This window comes from Pagrus pagrus (assembly GCF_965226575.1).
Source record: "Pagrus pagrus genome assembly, chromosome: 11".
Classification (NCBI taxonomy): Eukaryota; Metazoa; Chordata; class Actinopteri; order Spariformes; family Sparidae; genus Pagrus; species Pagrus pagrus.
Genome location: NC_140195.1, coordinates 14516044 through 14542421, shown reverse-complemented (window position 1 = coordinate 14542421; position 26378 = coordinate 14516044). Strand labels below are relative to the sequence as shown.

Here is a 26378-nt window from a genome sequence, read left to right as displayed (position 1 = left end):
AGTTTTGTATTCTTTGACGAGTAAATCATAACTGTCCTCCCTGTCACTGCGTTCTTTTGGATGTTTCGAGCCATTCTGTTTTTTCTGTGATTGTCTGCTTTACTGGACTGACCTTTTATTAATTTTATTTCACAAAAAGTTCACAAAAAACCAAACTATATCACAATAGATGTTTCTGGCTCTTCGCATAAAGACGGCGTTGCCGCATTCTCCTAAACAACTAAAGTAGATGGAGACTTGTTTTGAAAAGTTAAAACATAACCGAAAAAAACAAAACAAATCCAAGTTCATTTAGCCAAGTTCAATATCTGAATCGAAGAAGATTTTTTCATAAAGGCAAAGCATTACAGTGAAGTTTTTGTTTGTTTGGTACAGACCCCAACAAATGTCACATCATCATGATTTTTATCAGGTTTTTTTTCAGTGAAAATGAAAATTGTGATGCAGAAATGATCATTCCAACTAATCGTAATTTAATCATATCAAAATCATATTATCTGTCTTAATAATTTCAATCTTTTTTTATTTTTTACTATATCGTGAAGCCCTACCCCCATGAATGTTTGAAGTGCAGAACTTCTGAAACGTAAATAAGCTTCTTTAGCCCCTTTTTTCCCAACACTGAACATACTCGAGAAATATCCACACAAAGATAGCCCGGCATTAAACACTGAAATCATTACAGTTCACTGTCGCAGAGACTACCTTAAACTGCAGCACAGCCATCACTCATTGCTGCCCTATTTTCTGTCTCAGGCGAGTATGAGGATTTTTGTCTTCTGCTATGGGGCCTCTCCATGCACTTACTGCACTGCACCATGATGTCATTGCCGTTGTTTGAGCCTCACATTGATCCTAATAGTTAGAGGCTGAATTTAACTAAAAGTAATGAGGAACTGCTCTTTGAATGAAAATAACACATGTTAGGTTCGTGTGGGCATTTTTGGACTTATGTATCACAACACAGAACAGTGGCCGCTCTGTTTGAGCCCTCGGTCTACGAAAACCGTGACCAATGCATAATGATGCGTTTATTTATTTATTTTTTCATTTTTGGTTCCTTTTTTTTTTTTTTTTTTTCCTCTTTTTTCGCCGCGGGGGTAGGGGTGTGGGAGGTACACACGCAGGGCCGGTTGTGGTGCGGTTTTGGCATACATGTGTTATTCATGTTCAAACATTGTGGTCGTCTCAATCCATATTCATGCTTTTAAAAAGGCTGGCTGTGTGCATAGAAGTATAGTATCCCCTATCATGTTCCCTCCCTATAGCAACCACAGACAGGGAGATTCGATTACGTCTGCTAGAGCTGCACTGGACATGTGTGTGTATGTTTGCGTGTGTGTGTGTCTATATAGAAGGATGCCCTCTACACAAGGGTCTCTGTTATTTATGATAGTGTCTAGCAGGTCTCCCGAGACTTTCTCAGGGGAGCCCAGCTCTGTTTCAGTGCGCCCTCTGCCAGACTCTTTCAGCACTTGCTCTGGCCTGGTGTCATCGCTGGCTCTGGCCTGGTGTCATCGGAACGGCACGGCCTTTGATTGTGAAGAAAAGTAGAGAGAGGGAGAGAGTGATATACAGATAGAGATGTTCCCCGGCCTTCTACATTTCCTCTGTTTCCTCTCACCCACTTTGATGTCTCTCTGTGGAGCTCCTAAGTTTATGAGCTTGCGTTTTTGTTGAAATACCCTCCATGTTCTCGTCCTTGTAATGCATGGATGCATACCGTCTAATCTTCTGCTATCAATGCCATATTCACTTGCGCAAACTGCTGTGGCCATGCAGGTTCATGCTGCCCATGTTTTCCCGAAAACCCCTTCACTGCTCCTTTCTCTCTCTTTTCTCTCCCTCCTCCCACATGTTTTACACACCGCCCCAAAACAACACTGGCACTTATGCATATGGATAGCGAGGGGAAGCGCTGCATGTTGATAGAAAGGAAAATATTAGTCCAGCATGGGCACAGTGTTTATTGTATAAACAAACATGAGCATTGCTAACTGCTTTTGTGAACGGATGTGTATGATGGACCATGATCTCTCCGTCCCATTTTAAACTACTTCCTAAAACAGTCGTATAATAAGAACCAAAAAGTTCATTATGTGCAATGTCGCACCCTTTTTAAGAGCTGGGTATGAAACCTCAATACTTTTTGTTTAGTGACTAAAATGTGATTACAGAACAGACTATTGTCGGCATAAAATGCTCGGTCAGATTTTTAGTCATGTTTACTTATTACTATTACTTCTTAGTCTACTCCTCAGATTATTCCTGATCTAAATCTGGAAACAGCTCATTTTAATGTTCTCTAAGCAAAGTTCATGAACTTGTTAGACAAAACTGAATTTTATCTGTGTATACATGGACAGTCTTTCTTCAATCTGAGCAAAATCATTCTGATTAGAGATTCCAACTTAACTGTTTACATGAACACAAAAAAACATAATCCGATAAACATGTGTTTAGATGATTTCGATTTATTCATTCATTACTCACCAGTCATGCTGATGTCCCCTTGAGCAGGAACAGGAGTCTGAGATGAGGTATCCTCAAACTCTACATCCACACCGTAGCAAGTTATGTCCGCCAGTCGTCACTCTCCTCTTAGATCATCCATTAGTCGTTAGTAGGCTGCCTTCAAAATTCTCCAGCGGTTCTTGATTTAGTCAGTGGTTCGGTAGATTCTGGCTCTGTTCATCTTTTCAAACACTTGTTTGAACAACTTGTTGTTTCGAGCCTTTCAACCCTAAAGTTTTCGTGCCTCTTCTGTGAAGCGTGAAATGTCAAAGCTACTTACCCAATCCCAGTAATATGCTAAATAAAGTGTGAATTCTGAAATGAAAGTAGTAGAAAAAAGCTTTACATTTCTCAGACTGAGGTATTGCAAGAAGTATACTGACACAGAAACTAGTGTATTGGAACCTGTATTTGAAAATGTCTGAAAAGATACCAACCCCTAAGCAATATTATTCAAGATTCAAGGGTCATTTGCTTCATTACAACCACGATTGTACAACAAAATGCAAGTTGCAGTCCCTTTATGCTACAAAAGAGAAACATATATATATGGTGAAGTGCTGAGTAAGAGTTCAGGAGTGTCTTTTGCTAGACGACAGCAGGGTGAACAGGCCATTGCTTGTAGTTTAACCTTTAAATGATTAGAGCTAAATAAAGCTTGAATATTATTACTGACTAAAGGCTTCTATAAAACATCTAGAATACTTGTTGCATGAAGGCTGACACCACCTTAGTGTCTGACCTCGTCTATATGCACAGCCCTCAAACAGTATGTATATTATGTGTGTTGGCTCTTCCCAAAATGACCAGATTGCACTGGCTGCTTCACATTGTGCAGCTCACAGGTTAATAAACAGATACACTGTGGGGTTGAGTATTCCAGGTGAGCAACTGTGTCTGTGTAACATCTGTATTTCTCGGAGATCCTTACAGATAACTCTTTACTGTACGAGTCCGTTCCTGCGTGTGTGTGATCTTGATAGATCTGTGATGAGGCCACCAATGCCTTTCATCCTAATGGATTCCATCTGACCAATCACAGTGCAGAGACATGGCCACAGATAAGCCTGTTGGAGCTGGGGAGGTTCCGGTAAACAGCCTGTGATAGGCCCCCCTGTATCCCCCTCTGCTCCTATCAGCAATCAGCCAGGGTTAATGGTGAGAGCCCGAGGCGGGCTGATTGGAGCCAGGCTACACATCAGTCAAGACAAACCCAGTGTTGGGCCATGTGTCAGGCTCGAGCTATTCAAGTCCTTACTGACCACAACACATGCATTTCACGTCGGGAAACCAGACGTGTTCGGTGACTCGCAGACTTGATGAAGAACTTAAAGCTGACTGTATCCTGATGATGACACAAGCCATTACTCAGGCTGACCTGTTTTGACCTAACCTGTTGGCAGTCACGTGTCAGAATGTTTTTCATACTGTAAGTGTCTGAGACAGGCAAAACCTGCTCAGATGAATGTGTGTCACAGTTTGACCCTTTGCCTTTCAGTTAAAACATATGACTGTATGATGTATTTGGCCTCTCTGACCAGATCAGTGTGAGGTGGGCCTGGGTCAGAAGCTACAGGTTGGCACACGGCTGCTGTGGTCCCCACCGGGTGGCCGGTGGTCCTTCTTTCTTTCTTTCTTTCTTTCTTTCTTTCTTTCTTTCTCTCTCTCTTTCTTTCTCTTCTTTCTCCTCTCAGATCAAAGGGCGTCCATTCTCCCTCTACAAAAAAGAGAAAAAGAAGAGAATTAATACTAATGGTGCTGGGAGCAGAGGAATAAAGCGTCGGGGTAATTACCCAGCAATCACTGCAGCATTCCGCAGCTGAGGGGGGGCAGAGATAGGGTCTTGAGCCTAAAGAGCATGGACGTGGATCAAGTTGGCCGGCACACACACAGACACACTCACACTCACGTACAGACTAGCTTGCACAAGTGCAATCTGTCTTCATTGAGCACTTCTGGGTCTGCAGGAGTCTCTCCCTGCTCATTTCGCTCTGTGGTCGAGCAGAAGGAATCACTACGAAAACAACACTCGCTTCGTCTTCCTCGCTGTTTGTCTGTCATTCTCCGCGTGCATGTCTGCATCTGTGTTGTGTGTGTAAAGTCTGCATGTCTGCGTGTGTGTGCTGGTGTCTATAACATATGTATGAATGCAGTGGAGGGTCTCTGTGTGAATGACTTTCTGGAGGAATGTGTGGGGGAGGATGTCTGCCTGTCATGTGTGTAAGTGCTATGTGCAGCCGCCATCGCCTGAACCTGGCCGGACATTCAAGATAATAATCACAGCTTGATTGTGTGTGTGTGTGTGTGTGTGTGTGTGTGTTTGTATTCCTCCAAGATCGGTGCTGTATGTTGGGAATAAGCCACACGTTACAGTGGATGTACAGAATTAGACAAGTGAAGTTGGTTTCCTGTTTGTGTATGTGGGTCCTTATGCAAATGCCTTTATGCACATAGACATACAGTGGGCGTCATTTACCTTGCTACTTAAATATTTTTGTTTCCCTAACGCTAAAATAGGATTTATTTTAGTGTTTGGGTTTTTTTTGTTTAAACTTTTCAGATATATTCTACAAAAAATAGAAATTAGGTTGCAGTTTTCTGGGTAATCTTTCAGTTTTATTGATGAAAGGAGAACATTTGGAGAGTTTTTGTTCTCTAGTTTGGCAGCGATATAAGATTAGTTGCAGCTTATGGAAGTAACTCAGGTGCATCTGTAGCTCAAACTGCCTCTGCCTTTGTTTGTGCTCCAAACCAGGCAATAATGGTGTAAATGTTAACATAATTCTTACTTTTCAGAAACAAAATGTTTTTGGTGACGCAGTTATTTGTGAGGAAATAACTGAAGACTTTTTGAATAATCACATATGTTAGTGCTTTTTCCCTGGCAATAAAACAAACAAACACAGAGCGGTCCAGGCAGCAGTGCTGTCAAAAATATGGAAATATCGATAAGCATCAGTACTGAATATTTGAAACAGTTTCAATACTCCGTATTTGCACTCTCCTCTCTGACAGCAATGTAATACATGCTGCCCTGTTGTGCTTAACACACAGTACACACAGGACATGTAGCTTCTTATATTTACCTTTTGATAAAAATCTAAATTTTATGCCCTCAATGTTTTTTCCCCATGGTATCGAACTTGGTATCGATTATTGATATTTTCCAAAATATTCTATCGAAGTTAGACATTCCTGTATTGTGACGATGCTTCCAGGTAGACTGTGGTTTAAAATATGTGGAAAATGACTGTAGTGTGCTGTTGGCCTACAAACAATATTAAGATAATTGGGTAAGGCCTTGCCTCCTAGCTTGCTGATGATGGCAGCACTCATCTGTCATGGAGGTCTTGTCTGCAGTTCCTTGCAACTCCTGACGTTTTGTCTGCATGCAGTACTTTACTTCTTTTGTTATTTCAAGTATCACGTGTTGCAACTGTTGTTTCACTCCTTTCATTCGCATTCCATAAATGAAATTAGAGTTATGATATCTGTAATTTGTTCTTAAATTATAACCTTTGTGAGCCAGATACCCCAGCCACTGAATAATTTGTTTGATTTTAGTGTTGCCTTCTTTTTCCTGGTCTTTTTTCAGTCTATTTAACTTAATTTCTCTCTATTTCTTACTTTGTGGGTGTTCTGCTTTGCTTTTATTTGATGTTTCTGAGGCTGTGCTTTAGTTGTTAAGATATAATCAAGGTCATGGGAAGTACAAAATGTAAAACTTACATCATGCATATTCATCTGGATCTGTGCGCTTGCTCCTCTGTATTTATAGTGTATTTCTCTCGGCTTTTGCGTATGTTTGTGTGTCTGTGCGCGTGCATTTAAATGAGCGTGTGTGTGTGTGTGGGTGTGGACACAGAGCACCTTTGTATTTCTAAACAGGCGCTGGTGGTTAGGAGCAAAATGAATGTTGGGGCAATTGAGAGGAAGCTGCTGCGAGAGTCACAGGCCTCGGTCGTAATCGTAGTGAAACCCGTAGAAAATTCTGTCTCTTTCGTTTGCTCCCAGTTTTACTTTGACAAAACTTTTTTTGGGCTGTAGGATAGGCGAGAACCTCCTTGTTTAGCTTGTCAATGGGGGATCCTGCCTCTGCATGGTCCTTTTTGGTTTGGATGGAAAAAAAAAAGGTTTGACCAACAGATCAAAAAAACCCAGAAAAGGCCTCTTTTCTTTTTTTTTTTTTAACTCTTCTTTGTGACTCTCTTTTTTCTCTCCATGAGGAGGAAACTGTTCTCCGACAGAAAAGAATAATGACCTATACTTTTCCTTGTTTAGAAACGTGTGGATGATTTCAGAACCTGTGCTTCTTGACCCTCCCTTCGCTCCCTCCCTCTCTCGGGCACCACTCGTCTTATGAAGTCATTGTGCTCCGTCGCTCTGTTCGATAACAGACGAGGAATGGCTCCTCGAGCAAAGCAGCATGACATCAGGAAGGTCATTTGAGGGGAATAGGGCAGAGGTGTCATTTGCTGCTTTTTCTGTTACCTTGGCCCCTTGCGTTCCCAGCCAGTCGACTCAGCTTGTCTGAGGAGATCTGGTGGGGACTTAACAGCTATATCGTGGCAGTTGCCTTTCAGTAGTTAACCCCATTTGTGGAGTGTAATGCTTCCTGACAAATACATGTTTAGCTGCTACTCTTATTCAGGGAAATTTCCAATGAGGTGTAGAAGATTGAGCATGTAGAAGGTGAAGGTGAAGGCCTTGCTTAATTGTGCAAGTAAATTCGGAGAAAACACAATTTTTCATTTTAGCTGAACACTGGAGTTGTCACAAGTGGATAAATCGGACTGTTTGCCACATGGGGGCGCCAACTTACACAGTATCCAAACTCCAACTGTCTGTCAGTCTTGCCCATGTTGCTCTGTTCCACAGGCAGAGACGGGGTGGTGGTGGTGGTGGGACAGGGGTTAAACGAAGTGCAAGCACCCCCTCCTCACACTGAAAAGGTCACTGTCTTCCCTGAGCTTCATGACCAGACTGTGCTTCTCTTTGAAGAGCCACATCTGAGTGCTCCGGAGCTGGAGGAAGTCCTTTATTAATGTGGGAATCAACAAACGCTGATAGCAGGAGATGGGAACAGTATGCAGGTGTCCATGTTTGAGTATACTGTAACTGACACACAAGCATAATAAAATTCCAAGTTTAATATGTACATGCTTTGCTTGGATCGCAGTACGTGATCGTGGAGGACTTAAAGTAGCAGTATGATATTTCCAGAATGTCTTCTTTCATCGTGATTCGGTCTGACTCTGACCTAGATTTCTCTTGGGAAGTACACTGTGTGTTACTACATATTGTTCAGTTTGCGGTTATTGTCCCTCTGTGCATATGTGTGTGGCTGTGTGTGTGCGCACGAACGTGTCAGTGCCAGGATCTCTGGGTTTTTACAACTGTCCCTGTCATATTTTCAGAGGCGATGACAAGCATAGAGAAATGAGTTGCCTCTCAGAAAGGGCGACCAATTATTGTTTGGTATTTTTATTGGTCCAAAAGAGTTTTAAAAATACAAATGATTTTTATGGTGGTCACGCTCCACGCTGGTCTCCTTTGTGTTCTGCAGAAATGATTCCTCTGGAGGCCACAGAGTTCTAGCCCTTAGTCTGGATGGAAGACAGACGGGTCGACCGAGTTTGTGGTTCTGCTCCGGAACAAGCTGCTTTTAGATCACGATTTTTTTTCGCCAGAGACACAGGGCCTGATACTGTTTCACCAGCGTCTCTCCCATTACATTAGAAGGCAGCTTGTCCTAATCACGATCAGATTCTCCAGACTGCAAACACAATGACACACCAAGGTTCCCAAAGGATTTCAAAGCCCACTTGAAAGAGAATCAAAATTGTTTTGTTGACAACTATTTACTTTGTAACTTAACATGAATATATGGCAGCTATTGTTCGAGACTTCCCCTCCCTAATTCAAAATATTTGTCACTCATTTGAGGATGAATACAAGCCAAATTTCGATATAACCGACTACTTTTAACCCACTAGTTCCACCAACTAGTTGATATGTTAGAAACTGGCGGCAGCATCACCGAGTTTATCAGATCATTTGTTAACCAGTGATTTGGTTGCAGGATCTCAGTCATTTCTAATATGGCAGCTGTAAAGCTCTCTGTATCTTTTCTTTTTCATAATTATGTCAGTAATATTTAGACTATGTTGCTAAACTTGTTAGCAAGTAAAAATCACTAGTTCATTTTTATGTATTATAGTTCATTATGTTTTGATTGATTTGAGTTCATGATACTTATTTTGTATTATTTGTGAACCATCTTTCCCCCTTTTTTTTCTGTACAGTACATTTTGACCTCTGCATAGGAGGTCATGTTTTTACCTGTGTCTGTTGGTCGGTCGGTTTGTCAGCAGAAATTCACAAAACTTGATTGAGGATTGCGAGATAGTTTTTTTTTTTTTTTTTACTTTTTGTTAAATTCTCAGAGAATCCATGCATTAGGATGGATCTTGATGAAAAAATTAGGCCTATTTTAAGTGGCTGGTACCTTTGACCGAACATAAAAGGGGGACTCTTGGGCTTTGGCGGAGGTATGCGCTCTACGTAGTGCTAGTTTGTCTTTGTTTTTACATAAATATGTTGATGACAATTAGGCGATTTAACAACTTCTTAGACTTGACTTTTTAAAATTTGTTTTGCTTCTTGTTTTTAGCTGGTTGTCTACTTATACTGTCTGTTGCTGTTTTTATGTTCTGTTGTTTTTCTTTTCTGTCTTTTGAGACAGAGTTCCTTTGTTACGTATGTTCTTGAAAGGTGAAATATATTTTAATTTAAAATTATTAATATTTTGCAAAAGTTGCTGACTGACAAATCATTAGTGCGGGTGGGCGATATGGCCTTAAAATAATATCTCAGTATTTTTAGGCTGTAATGCAATACACGGTATACAGTTTATCTCAATATTTTTGAAATTTCCTCAAAAGCACTTCATAAAAAATGTTTTGTCCAAATGCCTCAATATTAATATTGTGACAATATTGTAGGGATGACTATTGGTACTTTCACAAAACATCAGCACAATGAGATTTATGATAAATAATCGTCAGTAATGGGGAAAATGACTTTACTGTAATGCAGCCTTTAAAACCAGGAAAAGACATTTATGCCATATCATAATATTCAAGTCTCAGACAGTAAATAGTCTCACATCACAATATTGATATGTATTGTATATATTGCCTAGCACCTAATCACTGGTAACCAAATCTCCACATCCCACCACCTCCTAATGCTTTAGTACTTTACTATTCAGCTGTATTTTGGAGCTGCAACTGGGCAAAGTCAAGGTCAGTAAAAGGTAACCACGCATCAACACTCCCTCCTTTAAGGGGAACCTGGTCCCCTCCTATCAGCTCGTTGATAAAGTTATCGGAGTCAAAACAGGACGGCTGTAAACAGTGGGGGGGCATGTGTGTGGGAGAGGCCTGAGACAGACGTCATGGTTTCTCAGGAGGTAACACACTCACTGAGAAAGACAGTCCACACCGCAGTGCCTGGCCTATAGAGTCATGGTAGCTGACTAACGTAGGTGGTCTGCTTCAGCGGGAGGTGTGTGTGGTTGGAGAGTGGGATGACATATGCACAGTGGTTAATGATAAAAGCCTGTGTGTGTGTGTCTGGCTGTGTGTCTTTGTGTGTGGGTGAGATGCGGGAGTATAGTTTGAGGTAGCCTCATACACTGAGAGATAAAATGAATGACTGCTGTTCTCATCATAACAATTGAGCTACTGGGAGGGAGGCCCCTCTCTCTCTCCCAGAAAGGCATACGGCTGCCCCGAGCCTCGCCTGTCCACAAAAGGCATTTCTCTCCGTATGTTTTGACTTGCAGAATTCTGACAGAATTCCTTGCCCTCTTTCCCATATCCACGGCTCCCGCGGCTCGTTCCTCATCCGCCGATATAACGTTTAAGTTGCGTTGAACGTTTTTCTGCCCAATTTCACAGAAGGCCCAGCGACGAGGCTAAATATTTCATCAAGGGGTTGTTATTTCGTGCGACCAGGCCAAAGAAAACTTCAGCCTGGTGAAGAATGTAATCATTTATCTAAGACCAGAGGCGACATGCTCAATTCGACCTGAAACAGGGCCATGTGGTGCCCATAGGAACGGGGAGCATGGGTATGCATGAGTGCATGTGCATGTGTTTTTTTGCATATTCAAGGTATGTCAAAGCTACTGAGCTGCCACAATTAGAGGCCAAAGTGAGATATTTAGTTTGTTTGCCATTTATTTACTGCATGTTGGAGGGCTGGTTCACCGGTGCTTCATGAAGTGGAGATCGTGGCTTATAATGTGTCTAGCTTTAGCTCTTGAGTGCTTACATCCTTTGGAAAATACATGAAAAGCACCAATTCAGCCCACACACTTAAAATGAGCAAAACAAGTGAGAATAAATCAAGAAACCCATGTTATCCTCGCTTCTATCAGTCCCTTTGTTTCTAAAAGTGTCCACCCATATATCCCATCCAACAGTCATGAATTGGTGGGAATTTTTATATGACTTTGGTAGTGTGAAGCTTTCCCATCATTCCCTGAAGGGTTGAATGTCCCTATCGCTTGGGCCGACCTAGCAGAGCCTGTAGCTTGGTTTGTGTAATGACTGTCATTAACCTATCAAGATCTGCCAAAGGTCCCCGGCTGCTTTTTCCCACCCCCCATGCCACTTTCCCTCCGTTGCCAAAACCAAGATGGCTCTTTTAAATCCTCGCTCTCGTCCTCCGGGGAGCAGAGAACACCAAAGTCTGCAGTCTAATTGGATTCATTTGTAAAATAGCTGCGGAGATTTGGACATTATCTATCTATGTACCCATGACTGGAATGCAGCTCATTCTCCCCACTGGACATTTTTACCCTGTCACCATTTCAGTTAAAATGCGGTCTCTCAATGGCCCGAAGTGTTTTTCTTGTTTTTATTGGATTCTCATGTTCATTAAATAATGAAATCTTTTCAGAGCTTGTGCCTTTCTTTTGTACCACACAAGCCCTGATCTGAGAAAGGACCACTTGGGTCAAATGTGGTATTAATGCTTTGCAGCAGTGAGTGAATGGCGCTTTGTCTGTCTGTAGAAAAAAAATCAGTACAGAAGACAGAGTTGGAGACAGGAAAATATATGCTCTATGCCAATCGGTCCAAGGAATCTCGGGGAGTCCATCAACTTCTTAAATGCAGCCTCCCTTCTGTGGAGGATATTAATCAGAATTTAAAGGAATGTAGATTGAGCTCTTAGAAAGTATAAGCCACAAGCAAGTCACCATGTCCTGTCACCAGATGTGCTTGTCCCTTTGTAACTAATTTGTAGACCTCTGGAGTTTCATTGCACTGTGTCCTACTCCAGCTGCATCTGCTAATGTTTTGTTTGGGACAGCCCAGAGCGTTTTGTGTTTGTGCCTGAGCATGTGTCTTTGTGTGTGTTTGCGTTCTGTTTTGCGGATGTTCATCAGATAAAGGCAGTTGAGCACCACAACTGGCTATTACACCACCACTTTAGCGACATGAGGTTAGCCACAGAAAGGCAGATGCAGAGAAACAGTCCCGTAATTTGATGTGCTGACTTAACTCTTCGTATAATACCACTGAAGTGGTCCTGAAACTGATTTGGTCACACTATCCACGGGGTTTTGTTATTTACACCTCTCTGCTAAGTGTTCTGCTCAGCAGTAAAATTCTCTCTTCTTGGATCCACACACGAATGTCTTGACCCAAGCCGCACAGTGGAGGCTTTCATTGCTGCTCATCTTTTAGATGCCAGGCCAGAATGGAAGACATTACCGCAGGAAATTGGAGAATGCAGCCAGAGGCCACAGACAGTTTTCGGTGTCTAGATTCATCTTGGCGATGAATTAGCAGTCAATGGGATGATTCCTTTTTGTTTTACTTTGGTACCCAAAGGTCTCCACCCACAGTAGTCCAGTTGGGAACATTATACAAATTCAAGTACGGTTAAAAAGGCTTTATACTTTTCATCTTGATTCTCTCCTATCAGGTTCATCTAAACTTTCCTACCATGGCTCTATTAATTTATGATTATGTGCTTGTTACACATCAACCTGCTCCTAACCTCAACTCCTCTCTTCTTTATGTATCCCTGTTCTTCTCTCCCCAGATTGAGAACCTGTTGGAGCAGTTAAAGGATAAGGACAAACAGCTGGCCGGGTTGCGGGAAAGGGTCCAGGGCCTTCAGACTGACTCCAGCAACACAGACACAGCCCTGGCCACACTGGAGGAAGCCCTGTCAGAGAAGGTACAGAACAGAGGGAGGGATGAGGGGAGGGTGAGGATGGCCTTGTCACAAAAAGGTAAAGTTGGAGGTCCGGAAAAGCTGACGGCAACTGCTGAGAAAAGAGATTTGAGGTAATGTCGAGGTAGCTAGACGATGCGCTGATAGAATAGCTGTGTGAATAATTACGCACACTATTAATGTGGGGACTTAAAGTTGTTTGTCAGGTGTAGACAATAAAATCTCACAAAACGAAACCATTAGAGAACCCCTTGGTGTGGAAACTTTTATCCATCGAGGCACACTGGTCTTTCAGGAAGCTGGTGCACGGCCTCCGGCTTAGTTAATTTTCGTGCTTTGCTGTGACTCACTGCAATAATTTACTGACACAGCCTTCTAATTTATAGACTTTGGGCCACACTAGATGAGGTCCACTCTGGAAACAGTAAGGGAGAGAAGGAGGCACTGGGAGAAGGGAGGTCTAAGGTGAACATAGACAGAGGATTAGTTCCCGTCTGTAACTGTGCTGAACATAGGGAGGGAATGATCTATAGAATAAGGGGAGGATAGAAGTTTTGAAAGGGGGAGGAATGGAGGGATGGAAAAGTGGAATGGCAGAAGAGGCACAGCCCTGATGGAAGAGGTGGCCTCAGAATTAAGGGAGGGAGAGGTCAAGGAATGCAAGGGTGGAGGCAGAGTAAAAAATTAGTAACTTCTGCAAGACATATGAAGGACGAAGAGAAAGAACAGAGCTAGCAAGAGAAATGCAATTACAAGGCATCAGACAGGGATGGGAATTCTGTAACCGATAACACAGATGCACACATTCAGGGGAAAAAACACAGTGACCTTGAGTGAACATAATTAGAGGGACAGTACAGACTTGATGTGCTGTAAAGTCCTGTTCAAGTGGCACCAATACTGGCAAATGCAGTCATAATATACGGCTGTTTTTAAACTGGATTTCCTGGCCTCCGTAAGACCCATTGCAGAATAAAATCGCAGAGCTGCAACTGCCACGTGAATCAAGGTGAACTATGCAGACTCACTCCACATGGGTGGACGGCTGGATGTTGGTCGTAAACATCCAACATTTGTTGTTTTCTGGCAACGTGAGGGAGCAGCTGGTCTCCATAAAGCTTCACCTCAACACTTCTGAGCTAGCATGCGGCCGCTAACACTAGAAGATGATTGAATGCTTCGCTGGCCACTGTGGTGTTTTTGTTTTCAGTAAAATGACCTGCATTTCATCACACAGATCATTTACCCAATAAAACCCCTGTGATTTTGTAGTATCCCTGGGTAAATTAGTGACTCTTGAGAAGCTGGAATGATATTGCTAATGGAGTTTTTCCTTTTTGTCTTGTCTACACAAGTCGTTAGTGTCCATGTGTTTATGAATTTGCACTCGTGGTTACAGGGTGCCGGTGATTTCTAATTGGAAACAGGCTTGAACCTCGGAGCAGACTGTATGACTTCACAGAACTGACCATGACCGTGGAGATGCTGAATCCTGGCAGCTCTACCTTGAACTGACTGGCTTGAGTTCAGAGTGGCTCGGTCTTGCTTAGCTTTGTTGCATGTTTAAAGTTGCTGCTTGCACACATTTGTTGGTACTATGGTCTAAAAAAACGATCGCTTTGGCAATGCAGGCTTAAAAAATGGTTCCCATTTACATGTTTGTTTGTACTTCAGGCTAAAAGATGGATGCTAGTTTACTTTTTGTTGGCATTGGCTGCGACTTTATAGAGTTCCAAGTTAGGACAGATGTGGATGTCCAGCTGCACTACTTGTTTTCCAGTGGCTGGAAACAGGCTCCAATGTGCACATACTCTATGTGTGTATGGTTTTATTTTTCTGTTTGCAACTTTAGCTTGAGTTAACCCGGTTCTCTGACCTGCCACTTGTGTTAGAGACCAAAGGGACACGCTCAATAGAAAATACTCTAAAGGAGCTTACATGACAAATTTGAGTGGTGCTTCTAATGCTGTTTCAGTCAGAGACATTTACATCAAGGAACTGACCATTTGACCATATAGCAGGTGGTTATTCAGTTCAGGAGCTCTCATTGAATCTTAACAGTGAAAAGGATTCTGAGAGAGCCTGTCCCCCTTAATGAATTTTGGTTACATCAACAACACGTAATACCAGGCTGGAGCGGTGTAGGTAGCCCCGCCAGTAAATGTCATTGGCATGAGTGTTTTCTTCGGAGTAACACTGATTAGTATAAGGTTTTAATATCAACACGGTACGCCTGCATGAATATGATTACATGTTACTAGCTACAGCTGTGAATGACTCAGTCATTGTGAAGCATATCTAAACAGCTGTTGCTAATTTCTGTGTGCGACTTCAGTGCTCTCTCTGATCTAACAGCTATGCTTCATTTCAACCAGGGAAACTTTTATTATACTTTCATTTTGTAGCAAATGGTTACACAGTTAGATTTGGCTGGAATCTCTGCTTTTTAAGGGAGCTCTCGATGAGTTTGAGCTGTGACGAGCTGAGTTGTGGGGCGTAATCCTCCTGAAACAAAATGGTTGCTCCCTGACTAGGTTACGCCCAGAGACGATGCCCGCTGCGGGTTATTAAAACGGATTTAATAAAAAGGTTATATTGAAAAATGTATTGTTTATGAACCGGTATCGAAGTCAAGGTATCGCTACTAGTACAGCCCTAAACAAGCGTATATTGCAGTTTCAGTTGACTGCTAGCAAAGCCCTTCTCATCTGACATGTTGGCCACAACTTTAGATGAGTCAATGTTTGTGAATGCCAGACAGCCAATAAAAGTGCGACTTGCAACATGCCCTGCCTGAACTAACCTTGCGCTTCATTAGTGGCATTCAGGTGAGGTTAAAAGTCGGGCAAAGTTCAGACATTTTGAAATCAGAGCATTGCCACTGAGTGATTTTCAGGAGCTCTGTTTGGTAGATACAACTTTGGTCCTAAAACCGGCAACAACACTTCCTCGCAAGAAACTTTTTTACACAATGTCAAGTCCTTTGACACAAGAGACACATGGGGAAAAAAAGCTGAAGCGGAGTTGGTCAGTCCTAGAGGTATAAAATGGTAAAATATGTTTGTGTGTGTGTGTGTGTGTGTGTGTGTGTGTGTGTGTGTGTGTGCGTTATTTTCTTTGTGTTGAATCCTCTATTGTCTATTAACTGACAAGATGTTGCTTGATGTGTGCTTCATTCCTTTTGGACCAGCGCAGCACAGAGATGTTTTCACTTAAAATGATCTTTTATCACCTAAATTTGTTTTTGTTGCCGACAGACTTTGAAATGAATAGCATAATGGCACAATAAACTGTAAATCCTTTTTCTGCCACGGCCCATCTGTTTACCCAGAAACCACTTCTGATGCAGCCTACATATAATTCAGCTGTGATGAGGAGAGCGTTGGCGAGCTTCTCAGACTTTTGTGGTCATCACAGGGTGTGTGTAATGTGTTTACAAGAGCGAGTGTGTGTGTTGCTAATCACACACCCTGTCACAAACCTGCTCTTGGAGCCAGTCGCTAGCCACAGTGCTGTGGTTCTAATTAACAGTCGAGGGCATTGTGCCCAAGCCGAACCCTACTCTTTGGTGTGTTTGTGTGTGTGTGTGTGTGTGTGCGTGTGTGCCCGTCTGTTTTGTTATGTGAGAGTCTTTGTTGTGTTTACATGTGCTCCACACTTCAGCCTCATATAGGCAGGTTTTATTATCACATCCTGCTCTCTTTCCCTAAACCCCAAACATCCTAGAGATATTTCATAATGTGGGGAAAACACCCAGGACCTATTAACCATGTGGTCTCTCTCACTCTTTTCTTTTTCTCTTTCTCTCTCTCAGGCCCACTCTTCCAAAGCCCACTATGAACTGTGTTTGTGTGCCAGGTCTAGTTAGTGGGTGTATTTGTCCAATTACCCGGGGGTTTAAAGCTGCCAATCATGCGGCGATGCCACATCGTAAAGCCTCATTGCTGAGCTGTGCTCTGTGCCTAAATAAACACCTGAGTAAACACCTTGATAATCACTTCAGTCCACACCTAAACACACACACATGCACTTTAACACACACCTACTACACACACCTTGCATTCTCTGCCACCCATGGTGTGGAACTGGTCTCAGACCAATGCCCAACGCCGTGGTCCTCCCGCTGTCCGATGTGATTAGAGAATAGAGAAAATTATGGCGTAAACATTCCAACTTGGTTTATCAGAAGGCAATGTGGAGTTGCGAGGAAGTGATCTACAGTACTCTCCAATCCATTCTCAATAAATCTGTCTCCGTCCCTCAACTCTTCTCCTCCTTTCTCCTCCTCTCGCTCTGTTCTACTTGGCTCTAATCTGCTCACGTCCCTGCAATTATTTATGGTAGTATTATTTATAACAGGCATTTATGAATTTGTCTTTGGCCTCACTTTGTGAAGCATGCTGGCGAGCCTATACAGCGAGAGACCGGTTGAAAATTGTCAATAATGATAGGAAAGAACTGCAATCACAAAGGACTGACAAACTTTTGCCCAAAGGAAGTGAAATAACATCCATTTTATAACAATTCTTCAATTTTAAAGAACTTTTATGCGGCTGATAGCTATCTATGCTTTGTTCTTTATTCTCACACACACTTCTCACCAAATGTTATTTTCCCTTGTTCTTATTTTTTTATCTCACTATCTCAGGAGCGAGTGATTGAGAATCTGCGTGAGCAGAAGGAGAGGGAGGACAGGGTTCGGCTGGACGAGCTGGACAAGATGAGGAAGGAGAACCAAGAATTAAAGGACAGACTTTCAGCAGTGCTGCCCCAGAAACTTTCGCAGAGTCAGCCTGTGAATTCCGGCCCGACCCAGAACCAAAGGCCTGATGGAGAGGTCAGTATGGACACTGAGACCTATTATGCTATTTTATCTTTTTCCTTCCCTTCGGTGTGTTATATAGGTTATTGTGTGTCAACGTCTTGAAAGTTAAAAAGGTTAAAGTCTGCACCAACAGAAGCTCCTCTCTGCTGGGTCAGGCGTGTGTTATCTGACCAATCAGAGGAGACTGGATGTTCGAGACGGGGCCTTGAAGAGACAGGAGCTAAAACAGAGCATTTCAGACAGAGGGGGAGTAAAGTGCTGCAACACTGGACAGTATGAGAAAGTTCATGTGTTTATTGAGCATTAAAGAATGCAAAGTTATTCTAGTAGTAACCCAATAGAATTATAAACCTGAAAATAAGCATAATATGTCTCTTTGACACTGGCAATAGACAAGCTTTTGCTTTGTAGCAACAATATGAAACTTCCAGAAAAATGAAGTTGTGTTGTTGGTAGTTGCTACTCAGAGGAAAAAGGAAACAGTCCAGCTGTCTTTGTGACAGTGGCACCAACAATAACCACTTGGAAACGCAAGGGGGAGCGGAAGTTTTTTGTTTGCACTTTAAGAAATGCTGTTAGATTTTAGATATCTGAAATACAAAATATACATGGTTACAACAGTTTGCATGTTGATACAAGTAATACTCCAGTCTGGTATGTGTGTGTGGACTGCAGACAGCTATTAATATTTCATCGTTATCTGCATCACAACAGACTTGCACACTCTGCAACTCTTGTGCCAACACCAAAATGTCATTTCACAGACATCATAAAACAAATAATAACAAGTACCTTTCTCACACCCTTTTACTGCTGAACACTTCAAACGCACATCACAACACTTTATAATTATTTTTTATTGTACAAAAAGAATTAAAAGAATTTACCTTTACAGCCACACTGCAGTGGTTGTAATATGCTACTTGTACCCTGTATTTACACTGCTAACATTTACAGTAACAGTAATTTCACCCTCTTACCTCCCTGTGAGCATCCACAATATTGTCAGCAACTCCCTTGCAAAGGGCCTGCCTGCACTTCGTCCCGCAGGATAAAGGGATGAATTAAGAGAGAGTGATTTATGGACGTAAAAGATCCCTCTATCCCCTTTCGGGTGCCAAGTCAGAGGCCTTGCTGTCTTTTTTCTCTCTTTTTTTTTCCTCTTCCAGGCTTACAAGCCAGGACAGACTCTCGCCCTGCCAGAATTTATGAGAATGTTTTCTTTTATACTCATAAAAAGCATACACACATCTCATTCCTGTGAAATGATATCTTGTTGAATTTTGATGCGGCACCACATGAAAGGGACAGCAGCTCAGCGTCTCTTTGTAGCGAGCAGATTCGCACTCTGACAGAAGTGTTGCCATAATTGGACTATTTTGTGTACTCGGCAGCAATCAGACCTGTTATGTAAACTTACTGCTTCTTCAAAAAGACAGATGATGCTTGCATGTTTATTTTTGCGAGTATGTGCATGTGTGTGTGGCTGTACATGCATGCATGCCAGCGCAGACACAACTGTTGGTGTGTGTTTGTGCAGATGTGTGAATGTCTGAATGTGTCTGTGTGTTTGATCCTATTGTAGTGCAGTGGAGTGTGAAAGGTTGTGAGGCTGTAATACTCAGTGGGTCAGAGGTGAACTGACACGGTGCCTGAGATTAAAATCTGATCAAACTAACCTACCACACACACAAACACATCCACACGCGCACATTCACCTCAGTGCCGTCAGCCAGTGTGCGACCTGATTTTATACTGACAGCCACCTTTGGTCTGAATCCAGCATTAGTGAAACTGGGAATAGTCAAATGATTAAACAGAAAGCCGCGGTCAAAGCCTGCACTTTGTCACGACCGTGAAAAATAAAAAGTTGTGTTTTTACCATATCGCGCAGCCCTACTCAACAGCACATACTTATGTCTCATTTCTAAGAAAAAAAGAAAAAGTAAAAAAGTCTATGCGACCATAGTTTATACTGTACTTAACACATAAATCTGGCTGATGAGGGTTGCAATTGAAGGCTTCATTTGCCAACACACAAATCTGTTTTGATATATTTTCCTGAATCATGTCCTTTTGTGCACTTCAGGGAATATCAATCTGGTGTTGATTTATTCATTTTTAGAAGGGCTTTTATCTGTTTTTGCAATTCAATTCTTCAGTCTTCACTCAGTTTAAATGCAAGTTGATTTGGACAAAAAGCATCTGCCAGTTGAATTTAATGTAAAGATTAGCTATAACAAGACTAAAAGAGAAGCTGGTTTGTTTACATGGAACATATATTATTTAGTACAATAAAGGAATGTCCTGATCAAATTAGCTAAATTATCCTTCCTCACTGTCGTGTGTTAAAGGTCCAGTGTGTAGGATTTAGTGGTAGAGCTAGCGATGTGGTTGCAACTGAACATCCCTCATCTCACCACCTCCCCTCACAGTGGCTGCTAAAAACATACAAAAACAAGACAGGCCTTTTCTAGAGCTAGTGTTTGGTTTGTCCGTTCTGGGTTTCTGTAGAAATATGGCGGTGCAACATGGCAAACTCCAAGGAGGATGACCCACCCCCTCTGTAGATATGAAAGACTCATTGTAAGGTTAGATAAACACAAGAAATTGTTTGTTTCAGGTGATTATACACTAATGACAACATCATTATGAATATTATATTCCATTTTGCCCATAAATCCACTGAAATCCTACACACTGGGCCTTCAGTACGACTATAATATCGCTGTAGGTGGATAAAATGGTTGCACCTCCACAACGTCAGCCCAGTAAACGCTTTTTGAGATGGATAGATTAATCCAACAGTTGTATGAGAGGCATCCTCATTTGATGTTAATCACAAATACTTCCAAAAATGGAGAGATCTTCTGCCTGACAGTGCTGATCTGTAGCCATTTACCTCTCATCCAGATGTAGCGCTTGTGTTTGCCACGAGGTCGTGTACACACAGTGGCCCACTCACTGTATCTGCAGATGTTTGTATTACAGACTCAGTCAAGCTGTTAGCGGAGCTTTTTATCTTGACCTCAGAGCTCAGTTGACTTCACTACATCCTCATCCTCTTCTCATAAAACAGTATTTGTTGATTCCGACGTTAATAAAGGACTTCTGGAACTAAACACTTGCTCTTCAAAGAGGAACACAGTAAAGATCCTCAGGGAAAGCGGTGACCTTTCCAGAGAGGGTTGGGCTTAGTCAGCATGAAGGCACCACACCTCAACTCCATTGAAAAGGCTGGTCTTTTCAAACAGGCGGATGTCATATCCTCTTACCTTTTTTTGTAGTTTTTTTTTTCCCTTTTCATTTCTTGTTGCTCTCTGTTTCGTTTTGATGATAACATCAATATCCGATGTTGATTTTTGCACTGACAGACAAACAATGACATCCACTGATATCTTAATAGAGACACATCTCACCTTTAGGAACTTTTTGTAAATGCTACCCAGCCTCACAGTGGCCGGGCATCTTCTGACCAGTAGTTTAATAACCCAGTGCAGATCCTGGTGGCCACACATATTTAACTTATTTGTAATATTTACACTTCAGAGACATTTCCAGGAATGATAATAATAATTTTGGTGACCATATATGTAATCGTATCTTTACAGGCCTCCCCCCTCCTGTCATAATATCACAAATTCCTGTTGGACCCTCCGTGCACTCAGCCCCTGCTTTCTTCCTGTCTGTGTTTTCCCCTAAAAGAACATAACAAACTCTGGTCCACTTAGGCCTAATGCATTTTGTGCAAGCTAAGATTGGATTGGATGTGTGTGCACAAGTGTGTGAGGCTAGGTGTGGAGGTAATGGGGGTGAGCACGAGGTAAACAATGACTCTGCTTGCCTTCCAGAGGGCTGAGTGTTCCCTTTTTCCCAGCATTTAATCCTCAGTACAGGCACATGTGTTTACTCATACAGTGACTAGCTTATGGGGCTCTAAGATCACATGGTGACACTTACTGTATATTGTAGACAGGTTAGTCAAACTCAGTTCCATGACACACATATGCGTGCGAATGCTTACTTTGCACACACACAAATGTGTGAACAGAACAAAAGTACACAGAAAAACACAGCCCGAGACAACAGCAATGTCATGGTTGATATTTTGATGGCACTTAAAAGTGACACTTTGTGCGACAAAAATTAAAGAGCCACGCAAAATGTTCTATTTATGCTTTTTGGAAAAGTTTTAGTTGTCTCCATGGTAACCAGACATCAACCTCCAACAGCTTAAGCGACTACCTCATCACACTGCGTGACAAAATATGACCCAGGTGCGCTACATGACAATTAAGTGTCCAGCAACACTTTTTATTTTCGAAAACATGTCATTTTTGTCAAGCAGCACCAAACGTGTCGAGTGCCCGACCATAAATCAGGCTTTGGATCTTTCAAACATGTGTTGCGCCCATGGCTATATCTCCAATATGCAAGGGCCTACTTGTGTATAGGGTTTATCTGGTGGGTTTCTTATAATTGGAAAGAGGTTCTTGTTCAGATTGGCGAGTTCTAATAGTTAACAGACACTCCTCTGGGTTTTTTTTCTAATGACAGACCCACGCAGAGCTACATGCACAGTCCCAGACCTATGTAGACTTGACAAGAAATTGCTCAACGCGCGTGCGTGTGCGTGCGCGCTCACTTGATGATGTTTAAACGAGTGGCCTCAGCTGTTTCAACAAGTTAAACAATCTTCGCAAACACAGCAGACAGAGAGAAGTAAAGACCGAGAGAAAGAGGGAGAAGCAGAGAGAAAGATAATTCTAGGTTGCAAACTTCCTCTGGGATATTTTTCTCAGAGAACAAAGAATTCATCAGTGCTGGTGCTTCTTTGCCGTTTTTCTTTTTTCAACAACAAAAAAATTAAGATGTTTGGTGGTCTTATAAAATCGCAGCCAAACGGAGGGAGACGGTAATTTTATAATGATAATGACTGAACTCCAAACTCGACATGACGGACGCCCCGGGGAGAAGACTGATAGAAGCAAACCACAGACAAACAGGCAGCGGAGGAACCAGGGGGGGCGGGTGATGAAGGGATGAGAACGGATGAGGGTACAGATTGGTTCTGCTTCAGCTAGAATGTGACCCTAACCGCATATTCAGGATTGACTTACCTTTTCCCTGAAATTTAAAAGCTACCCCCGTGCATGATTATCTCACGTGTGACCCTGTGTAACTGTCAGTATCCAATCTTACAGTGTAAAAGGATGTTCAAATTTTAAAACTATACTTTAAGTCTTTTCCATCTTTCTGTATCAACTTGTAGGTGCCAACCAAAGTAGATAGACTACCAGCTGCAAGCCCAACGGTAGGTTCTTTTATGCCTCTTGTTTGTTTACGCTTGCATGTGTGTGCTTGTGCAGAGGCCACTCTAGGACATCTCAGATGAACTCAGTTCTCTGTTGCCAGACTTGATTTAACTTTAATCGGTCTGAGCTGCACTTTGTCACGCTTAGCTCAACATCCATCTGCCCCAGCTTTGTCATGTTCAGCTAAACTTTGCCTCTCTTAGCCTCACAGTACTTCATCGGCCTCGTCTGACGTTGGTCAGCTTTGTTTGTTTGTTTATTAAAGGGTTAGGTTTAGGGTTAGAGTTAGACTATTCAAAACTAAGCTGTAGCTGGTTCATGAGGGGTTCTGAGGAAGAATGTGTTAGCGAAAACACTGGCAGGGCAGCTAAGGCTAATGGCTGTTAAAGAAAGTGTGACAAATTGTAGTTTAAACTGAAGTGTTTAACTGAAGTCTGACAATGACCTAAAAAAAGCAGCAGTGCTTGAAAGCTAATTCTGAGATGTCCTTAACTGACCGCTGTGTATGTGCTTTAATGCTGCATTAATAATAATGTATACAGTGCATTGTGGCTATCTTTGTACCTAATGTATCCACTCCCTCTGTGTCCCCAAAGACCCAAAACACAGACGAAGCATCCCGGAAGTGTCCGGACATCACAGATCGTCTGCGGCTCCTGGAGCAGGAAGTGGCCCGCAACAGAGAGGAATCTGGGAAGTCGCAAGCGGAGGTGGAGAGGCTAATGGCAGCTCTGAGGGATGCTGAAATAGACAAATCATGCAAGGAGAAGAAAATTGCTGATCTTGAGAGGTGAGGGTCAAAAATTCAGCCACATTCATATCCATCACAAGACACCATGTGGGTGTCCTCAGAGAGCCGTGTCCTTCCAAGTGACCGGATCTTTGTAAGATCTCAATTCATTCCTAAGTGCTCTATTTATAAAGGAGTAATCCACGAGACGTAAACTGTCTAGATTGTGTCCTCCCAGCACTTGAAACCACTTCCACGCTGTCATGCTTTTTGCCTGATGTAATCACACTCTAGAAATGCACACCATGACAGATGAACATGTGTTGCTTTTCATCATTTGGCTTAATGTTTTATTGTTTGTTTTTGTGTATCAGCGTCTGCAGACCTGGGTAAGTAGTTCTTAGCGTGCCTGTTTGACATACCATCATACCGCCGTCACCGTCCATAGCCTTCACTCTTGACATCATGCCATGACTGTTAGGCTAAAACTTTCCCAGGTATAAAGTTGGAAATTGGGGCGTTTTTGGCTCAAATCTGATTCCCAGGAAAGCTCAGATTTGACTATCCCAGCGGGACAGTAAACGTGCAATGCATTTATGGCAAACAATCCTGTCACAGCAACAACACAATGAGAGACTCTATATGTTTACCTGATGTATATCACTGGAGACCTATAGACTCTCTGTTGTGCTGCCTTCTGAAAGGCTTCTTCACATCTCACCGCTATCGTGAGTGCTCTCATGTGTGTTTATCCTCATATCATACTATGTTTTCACATGTGTCTCTGTAAACACAACAGATAGGTGGTTTTGCTTCTGTCTTTGCATTACCGTACAGCAAGTGTGTGTGCATTTGTGTTTGTGTGTGTGTGTGTGTGTGTGTGTGTGTGTGTGTTCTTGTGTGTGTGTGTGTGTGTGTGTGTGTGTGTGTGTGTCTAACCCAGGCAGGCAGCCAGCAGCATGCCAGTGGGAGGTGGTGTATCCAGCCCAGACACTGGCTGTTTATACTACTCTGTTTATTACTGGCACAGTGCTACTCAATTATCATCTGATTTATGGATTGGCATGGTGCTCACATATGTACCCAAATGAGTGGTTGTTTGATGCCAACACAGAGGTACTTGTATGTGAGTGCTTGTGAGTATATTCACTTCATGTTTGTGTGCGAGCATGTGTGAAAAAGAAGCAAAGAAAGAGACATGTTTTTGTATGTGCGTTTGCACAAAGTGTGTCTATCTTCACTTGGATCAGCTGCAGGCTGGCGTGTCAGTAAATGTAGATTGATAGTAGGTGGTTTCTCTTTTGAAAAATGTCTGCGAAAGAACAATTTTTTAAAACACACATTGGCCCATCAGGTGTGTTAACGCTAGCTATGTTCATGAATGGTTTCGAATGGGTCTGGATGGGCTGCATGTGCTGGATCCAACACAGTTTCCTGCCTCATTCATTACCCGTTTTACAGACTCTCTGCTCTGGCAGGGAAACCTTGTGCTGACTCAAACTGTGTGGGAACGCATGAGCATCAAGTATAATAGGGATACAGTAGCTCCCGCATAGTTCGTTCACACAGTCTCCTCTCTGTTTCCACGCGTGCATGCATGCGTCACGCCTCTACCTCTACATGTGTCTGCTACTCACATGCAGCTGTCACCGGAGTGTACGCATGCACATGTGTGTGTTAATCTGTGCGTTTAGTTTCTGTGCACGTGTGTGCACAGCCATTTGCGAGGCAGGATTGTTTGGATTCAAGCATTGGAAGAGTTTCTTTCACCGCAGCTCGTCCATCTTATCGGGGCTGCTGTCTCATTAGTGTCAGCCAGTCACTCCTATCGGTTTGACCCCTTCCGTCTGGTCAGCACTCACAGTTCAGGGGTCACATGCAGGTCAGCCGTAGGTTATCAGAGGACGATCCACTGCAGTCAAACACTGCCACTCTAAACATACATATATAGAATAGAATAGAAAAGATTGTATTTAATGTTAAAGCACATGAACACATACTTTATGTACTATTTAAGTACATAGCTGCTGGGGATGCAACAATTCTAGATTTTGATGGTACAATTATAGTCTCAGGAAAAATACTGGTTTCATGGTTTAATGATTACACTCCATTAATGTATTTCACAACAGTGTTGGAACATTCTCCTTAACAACTGAAGTGGATAGGGACTTGTTTGAAAATGTGAAAAAATCATGTTAAATGGCTCCATACAGCTCGTCTGCCATAATCCAATCTCCTCAAGTCTCGAGATGATTCGAAAAGCTGTTAATTACACTATTTGAAAGCTGAAATCTTATAGCTGTCCTGTCCTGATGCTTTTTAAGCTAAAAATGTTACCATGCACCCGTCTGAAGTAGCTTGAACTTGTCCTTTAAGGTCGAAACAAAGTCTCAGTGTTGGATCCCTCGACCATTGTTTTGCTAATGTAGCTCCCCCCAAACCCAAATGAGGGGAATAGCTCTCATGACAGTACAGCTAACTTGAACTTGAACTTGCTGCCCTGGGCCATTTTAAGCTGGTTCACAAGGTTTTTTTCAGCCTGTTGTACCCTCACTTGTCTATATTTATTTCATTTTCCTCACTTTATAACAGTTGTTAACAGAAAGAAAGAGTGAGAACAGAAACACTTGGTGTAGCTGAGCCTTTACAGTTACAAAACTGTGATGTTTCAAATGCAGTTAATATTGAAATCAATTTATTTAATCAGGTTTAAAGTTATTGTAGTTATGAAAAA

The 26378-nt window shown here is 42.3% G+C and overlaps 1 protein-coding gene across 12 annotated transcripts in view; it reads left to right on the top strand.

The window, feature by feature from the left end:
• The window catches only part of LOC311265369 (ERC protein 2-like), a 164128-nt gene that overhangs the window by 44729 nt on the left and 93021 nt on the right, over positions 1-26378 (top strand). For 8 of the 12 annotated variants that reach the window (XM_084366956.1, XM_084366960.1, XM_084366957.1 and 5 more), the window contains 5 exons: positions 12637-12774; positions 17420-17608; positions 22869-22910; positions 23508-23701; positions 24016-24030. In XM_084366956.1, the coding sequence (XP_084223082.1) occupies positions 12637-12774; positions 17420-17608; positions 22869-22910; positions 23508-23701; positions 24016-24030 (578 nt within the window). The remainder of the gene's footprint in view (positions 1-12636; positions 12775-17419; positions 17609-22868; positions 22911-23507; positions 23702-24015; positions 24031-26378) is intronic. The other 4 variants (XM_084366958.1, XM_084366953.1, XM_084366962.1 and 1 more) reach the window with 1 other exon arrangement.